This window comes from Chrysemys picta, chromosome 4 (assembly GCF_011386835.1).
Source record: "Chrysemys picta bellii isolate R12L10 chromosome 4, ASM1138683v2, whole genome shotgun sequence".
Taxonomy (NCBI): Eukaryota; Metazoa; Chordata; order Testudines; family Emydidae; genus Chrysemys; species Chrysemys picta.
This window is the reverse complement of record NC_088794.1, coordinates 30,744,465-30,757,073: the sequence shown is the minus strand read 5'-3', so window position 1 is coordinate 30,757,073 and position 12,609 is coordinate 30,744,465. Positions and strand designations below refer to the sequence as shown.

At 47.4% G+C, this 12,609-nt stretch overlaps 1 protein-coding gene across 1 annotated transcript in view; it reads left to right on the top strand.

Annotated features, from left to right (window-relative positions):
- SLC25A22 (solute carrier family 25 member 22) overlaps positions 1–12,609 on the top strand; it is a 99,006-nt gene that overhangs the window by 51,657 nt on the left and 34,740 nt on the right. The window contains 3 exon segments of the mRNA XM_042862126.2: positions 2,237–2,362; positions 3,751–3,806; positions 12,174–12,264. Of these exon segments, the coding sequence (XP_042718060.2) occupies positions 2,237–2,362; positions 3,751–3,806; positions 12,174–12,264 (273 nt within the window).

The window sequence follows — 12,609 nt, the reverse complement described above, 5'->3', positions numbered from 1 at the left end:
GGACAGCTTCTGAAGCCTGGTCTCTGTCTGGCAGTCTTCATCCATTATTGAGCCCTCTGGAATGCCTCTGAGCTGCGGAGGAGTTAATAGGCCTTCCTGCTCCCCTTGCTTCACTCCAGCAACTTATCCCTGCCACTTCCTCAGTTCAAAGCAGTGCACCACTGATGGCCCTGCCTGCTGGCATCCTGTGTGCAATGTCCATTATTCTTCAGAAGGGAGAGGCCTCTGAGGCAGCCACCTGGGATCAGCTGTTTCTCAGTCTGTTTAGCTGTGATCAGGAGTGCTTATCAGTCATCAGTCTAATAGCTGATCTATCCTCTGTTCAAGGGTCTGTATCTTGCCCTTTGCTGGGCGGAATGCCTTTGAAGGATCTCATAGGCATCCTCTGTCTCTGACATCAGTGATTCATTAGGTTTTTAAATGTCAGATGTTCCAAGTAATTGAAAGAGTGCTGGACCCTCGCTACGCAGGGTGGTAGATCGGCTTTAAAACTGAGGTGCATGTAGGTAGCAGGGAGAGCGGCTTAGAAGAAAAAAAAAAAAAAAGGGAGGTGGAAAAGCTCAACTCAGACCCCCTGCACAATACAGCCTGCTTTTGTCTGTTTTCTTTGCTATGTGTAATCTCACTCCTCCATATCCACATGCACTCAGCTTAACCTCTGTCTATGTGGCTCCACTGACGGTTGTGTATATCAGAAATTTAATTCCTCACATGCACAGAGTCTTCTCTGATCACAGGTCCAGGTGCAGTGTTTGAAATGTCTTACTGGTTCTGAAAGTATGTAGGGCTAGCCTGCCAACAAAGCTCCTTTGCACTGGTCTTTCCACATGATGTTAGCAGCTGTGGTGTCATGAACCACTAGTTAGGTGCATGTCTGATGCCAACTTTCCTCTGCGGTTGTAAAACCTTCATTACTAACCATCAGGATTAGAAAGACCTCAGATCCTTTAAATGAGTCAGTCTACACTGACCTCATTGGTCTAGCAGGGCATTGGCTCTTGAGTGACTATAGAAAGCTTTGCACCCTGAACTGGTGTAACTTTCACTCCCAGTGTTTCTATTAGTGGGCCTGGGCAAATATTTCACTGAATCCTGGGCCAGAACAGGTGGATTTCCCCAAATCTGGGCCCATGGCTTATTTTCTGGCATCTGTCTGGAAAAGTGGGGCATGTTTCTGCTTATCTGGCAAAGGCTTTACCTCACTCAGCCCCTTTCTGGTTTCTGAATGAATCCCAAACCCCCTGAAGCCACAGCTCAGTGGGGAGTATTGTATCGCTCAGCAGTGCCACCTGCTGGTTGGTCAGGAGTAACAAGAACCAAACCCAGATGGGAGCTTTGCTCGACCTTCTGGGCTGGAGGACAGAAGTGATGAGCACTCAGTGCACAGAGAAGGCAAAGAGGAAAGGCACAGATTCTAGTCCTACCTCCTCCCATCTACTGGTGGGTTCTAGATTTCATGACTAGGTTTCCCCAAGTCTACGACAAGAGGTCACACAAGGGGGGCAGCGTCGGACAGAGCTATGTATAATGTTTGTTATTTGTATTACAGTAGCATCTAGAGGCCTTAGCAGAGATCAGGGCCGCATTGTTCTAGGTGCTGCACATACACACGTATGGGGCAAGACAGTCTAAACAAACAAGAGGGACGAAGAGTAGGAAGCGGGGATGATAATCCTTCCTGTTGTGCCTCAGTTCCCCATCTGTCAGAGATTAAATGACTCGGCCAGGGTCATACAAGGAGTATGTAGCAGAGCAGGGTAGCAAATCCAGATCTCCAAAATCCCACTCTGGGCCTCACCCACAAAGCCAGCCTTCCCCTGTGGAGCTGGAAGGATCCCAATACTGTACTGCAGGAAGTGGTCACAATAAGACTGCTGAAAATGCCTTAAACTATCCCCCTCATTCTTTCTTAGTGGCTAGAGCATGGCAACGTGCCTTGTGTGTGGGACCTGGGCACTCTTGATTCAGTGTTTTGAGCTTGGATTCTGTGCCTCAGTTTCCCCATCTGTAAAATGAGACTAATTATACCCCCAGCAGAGTACTTTGTGTGTTAGATGGAAAGTGCCAAGTGCAACATTTGCTTGTGGGAAGCTTGGTTTATTTCAGCTCATAGCACTCCTGTTGAAGGTCGTGGTTCTGTCTTCCTCTTTCCCTTTTGATATCTTGTTGCCAATGCATCTGTCTTTTTTTTTTTTTTTTTTTTTTCTCTCCTTCTCCCCTTCCCCCCCCCTTGCAGTTTACCTGCCAAGCTGATCAATGGAGGGATAGCTGGGCTGATTGGAGTCACCTGTGTATTTCCCATTGACTTGGCGAAAACTCGCCTGCAGAACCAGCAAAATGGCCAGCGGATGTACACCAGCATGTAAGTACTGCCTCGCCCAAACTGGCTCAGCTGGGACCTCCTGATCTGGCTGGGTGGGATTCTCAACTTTCCCTCCCTCCAACACACACTTATGGTGACATCAGCATTTCTAGGAGTTTAACTCTCCTAAAATCAGCCATCAAAAGGAGTTGTATTTAAATTTATTTATTTATTTTTAACTAGCCCAGGCTGAAACCCCACAGATGAAGTCCCTGCTGGGCGTATTTTTACTTGTGTGTCTTGCATTATATTAATTTTTTCACCCCTAGCAGCAGTGCATTCTGTTGCACCAGAGCTGCGAGTAAGGCTGGGGTTATACATTGGCCTATAAATCAAGAGCTGGGTTCAATTCTCTGCTCTGCTACAGACTGCCCTTGTGAAATTGCCATTTAATCTTCCCCTGCCTTGGTTTCCCAGCTGTAAAATAGGGATAACAATATCTCCTTTGCTTCACCTATTCTCATTACAAGCTCTCTGCGACAGAGGCTGCCTGCTACTGTGTGTGTGCCACGCCTAGCACAGTGGGGTTCTGAACGCACACAGGTGTCTTATTTGTTCAGCCTTGAAATAAACAGAGTGACGTTTAATCAACCAGTAACACATTTACACCTGCAAGTCTGACTTACTGGGAAGGGGTCATGAAGCTGTGGATGGGGTAGTATTGTCCCTTGTTAATATTGGCTTGTTGCACAGAGGGTTTACGGTTTTCCAAGTTCTTTCAAGATCGCTCTGAAGGTGACCCTTCTCAGTTCCTAGAGAAGTTTAGGGTCTGGCTCTGCTCCTGCTGAAATCAGTGACCAAATAGCCATTGATTTCATGGCAGCAGGAGACAGTGCATTATTCTTAACAGGGAGCCTGGGAGGCTTTTTGGATTCAGGTCACTGTGTGTGTGGATCTTGTTTCCCCAATAACACAAGATATGACCGAGCCATGCAGTTTTTGTTTGCAAAGCCTGGGACTGGTATAAATAAGTGCATATAGGTCTGATCCAAAGTCCACTGTAGACAATGGGATTCTTTCCATTGACTTCATTAGGCAGCTCTTTATTTCCCTTCCTTGAGCAGATCTGATCACTGAAACATGTTGCGCTATTGTTTTTGGGCTCCCGTCTGGTTAACGAGCAGCTCCTCCAATTAACATTTTTCCCTTTTGAATTTGTAGATAGCAAACTTATTTTCTGTGTACGGGGTGAGCCAGTATTTCAAAGCCCCTGTGCGCCAAGGACAGGAGTGCTACTGGGGCTCTCACAATGGTGGTGTCCATGGCTAACGCTGTTCTCCTCTCTGCCTGGACTTTGGCTGACAAACTGTAAATGCAAATCGCTTGATTAGATTCCTCCCTCTCCACCTTTGAACTCCTGAGGTTTTCTCTGTGTCTCTTGTTTGCAGGTCTGACTGCCTCATTAAGACAATCCGCTCGGAAGGTTACTTCGGCATGTACAGAGGTAAGGGCTGGAGGCAGAGCAGAAGTGCAGCATCTGACTCATCCGTCCTAGCCTGAAACGCTGTTGTGACCGCAGGTGAAATAAAAACAAAGCCACTTTCCTCTCTTTATGGAGTGAGGTATTAGGGGTGCCCTGAACTGGTTGGAAAAACCTTGAAAAAATCTCACCTAAAAACCAGGGGCTCAATATACAGAAACACAGGACTTGCCAGGCTGGCTAGACCCCCCCTGCTTCACCCAGTCCAGTTCCCTGTCTGTGTCAGTGGCCAGTGCCAAATGCTTCAGCGGATGGTGCAGGGAGTTATGGGGTACTATGTCCTCAGGGAAAATTCCTCCTAACGCCCATAAACTGAGAGGTTGGTTCATGTCCAGAAACAAGTGGGTTCATATCCCTTCCTAAGCCCTTGTTTTGTTATATTTACTATTATAACTACTGGCTAGTCTCATTGTCCATACAAGTAATACCTAGCTCTCATGTAATGCTTTCAATCAATAGGTCTCAGAGCATTTTACAAAGGAAGTGAGTATGTCCCAATCTTCTCTTGGCCTCAATAATTGGCAATGAGTTCCACAAGTAGATCATCTCTAGAGAGAACTCCATTGACAAATGTTACCTCTTTGTTTTATACATAAAACTTGGGGATTTTCTGGCAGATTGAGACAGGTATGGCAGTTGCTGAAGTTCCCAAATAAGGTCTTCCAAGGATAAAGTTTATGTATTATTATGGGCCTGGAGGGTATGTAGGGTGACCAGATGTCCTGATTTTGGGGTCTTTTTCTTATATGGGCTCCTATTACCCCCCCACCCCTGTCCTGATTTTTCACACTTGCTGTCTGGTCACCTCTTTTGGGGGGGGGACAGGAGGAGAGACATGGGACCTGGGAGTTCAAAAGACCATACTGAAAATGTGCTGGATAAGTATGGACTTTTGGGACTATGAGCGTTTAGGGATTCCTGAGGAAATCCACTTGGGAGAGGTTAATGCAAATTCCCAAACTCCGGTTAGGCAAAAACCCAGCCCAGAGGAGAGAACATTGTCTGTCTGTCTGTCTGTCTGTCTGTCTGTCTGTCTGTCTGTCTGTCTGCTGATTACCTCTTACAGAAGGCCAAGAACAAAGGCCTGAGCTGTATAAAGAAATGGCTGATCTGCCCAGCTATGGTTCTGGTTCTAGATTTAAGACAGATGAACTTGTAACTGCGGGGGAAACCCAGTTTGGGGGTTTGAAGGACTAAAATCTACCAGAGCCCTAGGTTGGAGCTGGGGGTGACATCTGGTAAGCTCTTTAGCATGTGTTATAATCTGGCTATGAACAAATTCAGGCTGGAAATAAGAGTTTTTCAGAGGGGTCAGGCTGTGGAAGAGCCTCCCACTTAGGTGTTGTGGGGCCAAACCACTTACTTTGTTTTAACAGAAAGCTGGACAAATTTGGCAGTGGGATTATGTGCTGGGGTTGCTTGTGATGAGAGGGGCAAGATTCAGCGGCCTTCCAGTTTCTTATGTTCCTAAAGCTCATGATTACGGGCTTCAGCTGGTCACCTGCAGGGGTCAGGAAGGGATTTTGTGTGTGTGTGTGTGTGGTCAGTCTCCTTCCTCTGAAGCATCAGGGATTGTCATTGCTAGAGGTGGGACACTGGACAGGGTGGGTCAGTGATCTGACATGGCACCCAGGATATTCTCTCTCTCTCTCTCTCTCTCTCTCTCTGGTGCTAGCTGGCTGGGTGTTTTTTTGCCCACATGCTCAGGGTCTAACTGATTGATTTGCCATAGGTGGGGTCAGGAAGGAATCCCCCCCTCCCCCCCCCCCTGCAGGTCAGATTGGCAGTGATCTGGAGGGGCGAGGGGAGGGTGGGGTTTCACCTTCCTCTGCAGCATGGCATGCAGGTCACTTGCTGGGATTATCTGGGTGCATCTCAATCAATTCCCTGCCATTGGACATTGGTGCACCTCGGTCCCTTTTGTTCTCCACCTGTGGCACATAATAGCTTAGCTTAGTCTCCTGTGCGTGATAATACTTTGCTCTAATTCTGGTTGTGGGATTGGTGGCCTGTGATGTACAGGAACTCAGACTAGGTGATCTGGTGGTCCTGACTGGTCTTAAACTCTTAACTGTGGTATCTAGCTGCAAGTATATGGTGCTATATAAATACCTCAAATATTTTCAGTCATCATAGTATCTATTCACTGGTACAGATAAAGAACAGGTTCTCAGATTACTTGATTAAATGAATCCTCACTCCCTTTTGTTAATGGGACTCCAGAGATCTTTGAGTTTTGCGGCTCCCGGGCATGCTATATCTTGCCAGTTCTTTGTTAGGTTACCAGGGAAACAGGAATACTGTGGTTTGATATAATGGGAACAGCGGATTGGCTGCTGAGAGCAGCCTTCTCTGGCCCAGGTTGTTGATGGGAGGAAAAGGGGGCGGCGGGGTGGATTCTGGTTACGGATTGGCTGATTTGTGGTGGTGGCTTTGGGAGCAGTGCCTGGACAGGGAGGCCGTTAACCTAACAAAGTCTTAGCAAATTTGATCTTAAAGAAATATTCCAAAGTGAATGACATTCAGATCTCCAAGGGCTGGATTTCTAGGGTGCTTTGTATCCTTGGTAAATACATTGCAGCAAATGCGGTGATGTCAGAGCTAACTGGATCCAGCTCTACCAAAGTTGTGTATTATTAATTTTTTTATCCGATGTAAAAACACGCAGAAGTCGTTGTTATCCTATCAAAACCATGCAGAAACATACAGGCCCAAACTCGTCCCTGGGTCTAGCTTGGATTTGGCCACTGCTAGGCATGCTCTAGGCCCCTGGTGGCAGAGGGTTCACTGGTTGGAAGTAGCTGCAGCCTCCCCTCTATTACGGGTGTGCATGGGAGCAATGTGGCCATGGATGGAGCATGGTCAGTGCAGCTAGGGGCTCAGCTCTGCCTCTGTTAAGGGGAGAATTCAACCTGAGTGGAAACAACTGAAAGAGGGCAAGAAGTGTCCAATAGCTTTACATTCCCCTGCACCATCTTAGAGCAATCTAGCCCCTTGTTCCAAACCCAAAATGCCCTACTAACCCCCTCCTGTGTGTGTAGGAGTAGCCAGCACAGGAGGTGGACTCCTGTTACTCCCAATCACAGTTATATCTGAGCCAGTGATCTAGGGGTGAAAGGCTCCGTATCCTCTCCTTGCCAATCCCTAAATTGTCCAGCCTGCCACATCCGGCTGTGATCAAAAGCATAGTGTTTACTGCTGGTTTCTCTCAATCCCTGGCTGAGAGGCAGGGTTCTATGTAGGAGAAAAACAGGAGCTGCATGTTGACAAGGAGCTCTGACAGATGGCTTTGTTGACTTGCTTCAGTCCAGCTCTACCAACAGGACAAATATCATTAAGGCAGTGTCTGGGCTGCATTCCTGCTGCAGTTCTTTCCTGGGTGACTTTGGGCAAGTCACCGGGGCCTGGCCTGCATCTAAAACGTAGGTCGACCTAGCTACATCATTCAGGGCTGTGAAAAATGTCACACCCTGTGCGACGCAGGTTGACCTGTCACCTAGTGCAGATGCAGCTGGCTCGACTGCCTCTCGGACGGGCGGATTAACTATAGTGATGGAAAAACCACTTCCGCAAGAGGCATCTACACTACAGCGGCACAGCTGTAGTGCCGCTGCTGTGATGTATGTACCCTAAGTGTCTCTGTGCTTCTGTTCCCCCATCTGTAATACAGGGGTAATAGCACTGCACTCTACCACACAGGGGCACTGGGAGGATAAGTGCATTGAAGATTGTGACATATTGGGGGGGGGGGGGGGGGGGCATAAAAGTATCGAAGATAGCTGGAGAGGTAAGAGGAGCCTTTATTAGCAGAACAGTTTCCATGTGATCTATCACAGGACAGATGTGCGCTGTGCACTTCTCTGACCCAGAAGTAACCGTGTAACCTGTTACACGGAGAGCCCAACATTTTTGTTAAGGGGTCCAATGGGCTGATCCAACCCTACTGATTTTGTTTGTTACACATGTCCTTCACTGTAACAAAAAGGAAGAGTGTGTGTGTGTGTGTGTGTGTGTGTGTGTGTGTGTGTGTGAGCAAGTGGAATCCTAACACATGGCCGCCTTTGGGTCCCAATAGAATTCCTGGCAGCCAGTCCGATTACCCCGTGATTGCCAAGGGACTAACAGAGCAAAGCTGCGCCTCCCAGCCTGCTCTGTTCCTCAGTCACTTTGGACTTTGAGCACGATGCTGTCACTGTGCCAAGCTGTCTCCAAATTGCAGCATGACAATAGCGCTTCAGTCCTCCGCACGCAAACTGGACAGCCTTCTGGGACTCCTGCTAAGAATACCCTCCGCAGCGTCCCCAGGCTCGCACGATACCTGCCAAAACTATTCCGGGTTGCTGAGGTCATGTCCAAAAAACTTTGCCTTAACGTATGCTATTTATATTCTTGGTGGCTATTTTTATATTGCTCGCCCTCTGCCCTCTCCTTTCCCAAGGAGAATGAAGCAGAGGTGTGCATGTATGGCAACACCCCATTCTCCTCTGACCTCCCTGGTCACCCAGCTGCACATAATGTATTGGTTCTGCAGTACCAAGCTGGTTTGAGTTTATTTTTTACCCTTAATTGTCCTTGCTGGAAGGTCTCCAGATGTTCCACTTCATCCAAGATCTCTCGCCTTGTTGCATTCACATCACATCTGCATGCAACAGAATCGGACTTCCCAAAATCTGAAACCCTGCAAGCTGAATCCAAAGCAAGGCCGCTCCAGTATAACATGCCTACCCAAATAACACTGCTGGTGTGAAAGCTGAGCTGGATTTACGTACCTCTTGCTAAGTTCTGTTTCTTTCTGGTCATAAAAGATCAGGTATGTAACTACTGAGTCACAGTCATGTGGGCGTTGAGACTGTTGTCGGAATCTCAGCTGTTCAGAGGTTTACAGTATTAATTTTTAACTCTGGCAGTTCACAAGAGCTCAGAGTGAAATACCCATCGTTCCGATTACCATCATGCTTTCTTGTGTGTCACTTCACTTGGGATTTGATTTTAATGGCCACTGTCTCTCTTTTTCTAGCTCTGGAAACCACTGCTTTGTACAATTGTGCCTAATGACCTGAGAGGGCTAGTTACTCTTAGGACTAATACAAACATTTTTCAGGACCAGTATATTTCTAAGCCTTGATCCTGGATCAGTGATGGTTTTTATTAAAACCAAAACAAACCCAAAAGGGCAATTCAACTTTTGGAGCACTTTGCAGCTGTTGCTGCTAGGACACAGGATTTTATGATAAAATATAGTTTAGAACGATGCCTGGAGGATTTTGTAAACGGAAGGCCCACGTAAGATGTATTAGGGCTACAAAAGGGTCAGGCAGTTACTCTTGATTGCATGCTGAAGATTGCATGGGATTTCCCACCTCTTTTAAAACCTCTTTGTTTTATGGTAGCAGTTTATCCTGACTCCCAATCCTTTACTGTCAAGTTTTTTTCCACAATATACCATGAACTAATCCCTAGAGTGGCTTGTCTGTGTACCACTGCATGGATGTGCTGGCATAGTATGAGTTGTGCATAGCAATGCAGTGTGGTTGCTCAAAGGTGAGCTTGGAAAGAACGAGTCACACAGACCCAGGTTTGCTATGCAGTGCAGGCATACCCTTAGATCCTTTTGCTTTATTTATAGTCCCTGGAGAGCTCCGACAAGTGAACTTGGGTTAGAAAAAACATGTGTGTATTCTGGATCTGCAAAATATTTTTGGGGGGATGGCATATTTGGGTACTGTAGAGGTTGCTGCGGTCCTCCCTTTCTTCCTACTGTGGTGATTTGGAAGCTCTTGTGGATTACTGAGGACAAGGATTATCTATATTCTCTTAAGCAGCTTTGCTGAAAATGTCAAAGGGATTTCTGCTAAACCAGGTCTATTAATTTTTACATGTAGTGGGGGTTTTCTTCGAATTGATTTTAGATTGGGAGATCACATTGATCTGAAACGCCCTCATTAATTTGAGGGCTTCCATGTTTGTCAGCGCTCTCCCATTTCCCACCTTCTGGTGTCATTCATTTCCCCCTCCTCCCCCCCCCCCCCAAAAAAAGCATCTGCACAGATATTAAAGTGGGAGGTAGATATTTGGTTTTCTTACTTTTACCTAGGTAATGTTATTTAGTGACATAAGGTGGGAGGTGAGGAGGTGTATTTCTCAGCTGCAAGAATCTCCCCTTAACTGTGTGTGTGTGTTTTAACTTGGTTAATTATCCAGCTCTTGCATTTGGGCACTTGAATAGGAACTTACCTTAGGCGCACACATCTGAGAATGGGGCCTTGTGAACGGGCTGCCTACTTACTCTGGGGGCTGTCACTAGGGAAATCCAAGAGAAAACATTCATGCGTCGGTGGTGGGGGTCGAGTTTGCAATTATTGATCACATGCTCACGCCCCTGGAGGAGGAACATTTTTAAACTGAACCAATATCTGGCCTTGCGAGGCTGTTGCAAGAGTCCCAGTAAGAGTGTATGCGACTCGGCACAGGATCTCCTGGATGTAATGCTTGTGGAAGTTACTGCTATCTGATGGTTGCTCATTGATGAGGTGAAGTGAGGAGATTGATCTGTCTGTCTCTTACCAGGAAGGTGTTTAAGATTTTGCCAGCAAACATAGACTCATGGTAGCTGGAGAGAGGCTCTAAGCCTGTCCTATCTGGCAGGAACCAGTGAAGGCTCTTTGTTTACAAGGATGATTTTCCACAGTGTGGAGAACGGTGTTGTCTGAGCACAGGACATGAAGCCAGGGATTCCGGAGTTCTGGTCCCAATTCTGACCCTGGTTCACTCTGTGACCTTGAGCGAGTCCTTTAGGGCTTCCATTTTCCAAAAATGCCTGCTAATTTTGGGTTCTGCAATGTGGTTTTTGGGTGCTCACCCTGAGAAACATGGGGCCAAATTTTTAGAGGCACTGAGCACCTGCAGCTCTCATTGACTCTGGCTGAATTTCTGGGTGCTCATTACCTATGAAAATCAGGAGATATGTCAGGTTTGGCACCTGAGATCAGTGGATCCTTTTGAAAATATAGGCCTTAACCTTTCTCTGCCTGGGCGCCCCCATCCCTAAAATGGGAATAACACTTCCTCACAGGCATGTGGTAGGGCTTTGTTCTGTAAAGTGCTTAGTGAATGAGAGACCTTTCCCAAGTATTGTGGGTGCCAGAGAGCCCGATGGCCTAAACTGGGTGCCCTCTCTTGAGAATGGCTTAGGGATCGATCCTGCCCTGGTGCAGGATGGGAATGGACAACATGACCCTTCGAGGTCCTTTCTGACACGCAGGTCACTAGGAGGCTCAATGCTCTGAAGCAACAAACCAAACATTACGACTTTTTGCTCAGGCCAGGGTGCAGCAACTGTTTTATTTTCCCTTTCAGGGTGACTTAAATACTGTTAGGGTGCCCCTGTGTTTCACTAATACTGGTCTCCATAGCTGTCAGTCTGAGGACAGAGCAGGGCAGGCCATTCATTGTGGCAGCCACAATATAGGGATTTGCCATTTGTTGCTCTCAATAATAGCGTACTTAATAGTACAGTGGGTGTGAAGCTCTGTTTATGTACCAGCGCAGAGGGAGGCAGTCTCCTGGCTCCGGTTGGGACTGGTCCTGGCGCTCTGATGTGATGTCTTACAGACAAGGAGTGAAGCGCTAGGCGAAGCGGCCAGTGGGAGGCTGCTGGAAGGATGACACTGACAACAAGGAAATACAAGTGCAATCGCGTAGCCAAGGGCCTGATCCAAAGCCACTGAAGTCTCTGGAGAGACTTTTATTGACTTCAGTGGGCTTTGGATCAGGCCCTGAGCCTTTCACAGCCTCTGGCTGTATATGTTAGTTGACTTGCAGGCAAATTAAGTGTGGCAGTCTTGTTCTGGGGAGCTTGACGCTTCTCGTCTGGGAAGAGGCATAAACAGGCTGCCTGCAGGGCTAATAAAATGTGTCCTTCCTCCTTGGGGGACCTGATCCAAAGCCTGCTGGAATCCATGGGAGTCTTTCCTTTGACTTCTTCAGTGGGATTTGAATTTGTGTGTGTGTGTGTGTGTGAGAGAGAGAGAGAGAGAGGTGGGCTGCACCAATTCCATGGGAATTATAAAAAGCTTGTTTAAAGTGGAACTGAGACACTTCCGGGGGGGTGTCAAAAGAGCCCAATGTGTTTAGACACAGAAATCCCATTTGTTGACTTTCAGTGGGATGTGTCTAAATCCCTTGGGCACTTTTGAAACCTTTTCCCCTTTTGTTCCTAGCCCAGTTTTGACTTCAACTCCACTAAAGCTTATCCACTGCCCTCCTGAATGTGTCCAGATAACAAGTCTTTCCGGCTGCTACAGTGTTCCCTTCCTCTTGTTTCTTTCCCAGGGGCTGCGGTGAACCTGACTCTAGTGACACCAGAAAAGGCCATCAAGCTAGCGGCCAATGACTTCTTCCGGTATCGTCTCTCCAAAGATGGGTGAGTGGATGGCTTGCACTGCCAGTGGTGCTGGAAAGGGATTTGTGCTAGGACGTGGGCTCGCTGGGACTGGTCTGCTCTGAATAACCTGGTGATTTGTAGTTGGGCAACCTGCTGTTCTGAATGCGATTAATCCGGATCAGCCAGCACTAGCATTCTGTGTGCACTGTGTTTAGAACTGAAAGCGAAAAGCCCCTCCCTGGAGGGTTTTATTGAAGCTCCCAGAAATAGTCCCAAATCTCAGCCAGAATTTCCACAGAAAACATCCGCACAGGAACACAGCGTCAGCGACTGGCCACGTAACTGCTGAGATGGTCCGTCCTTCTCAACCCCGTGTTGGACACT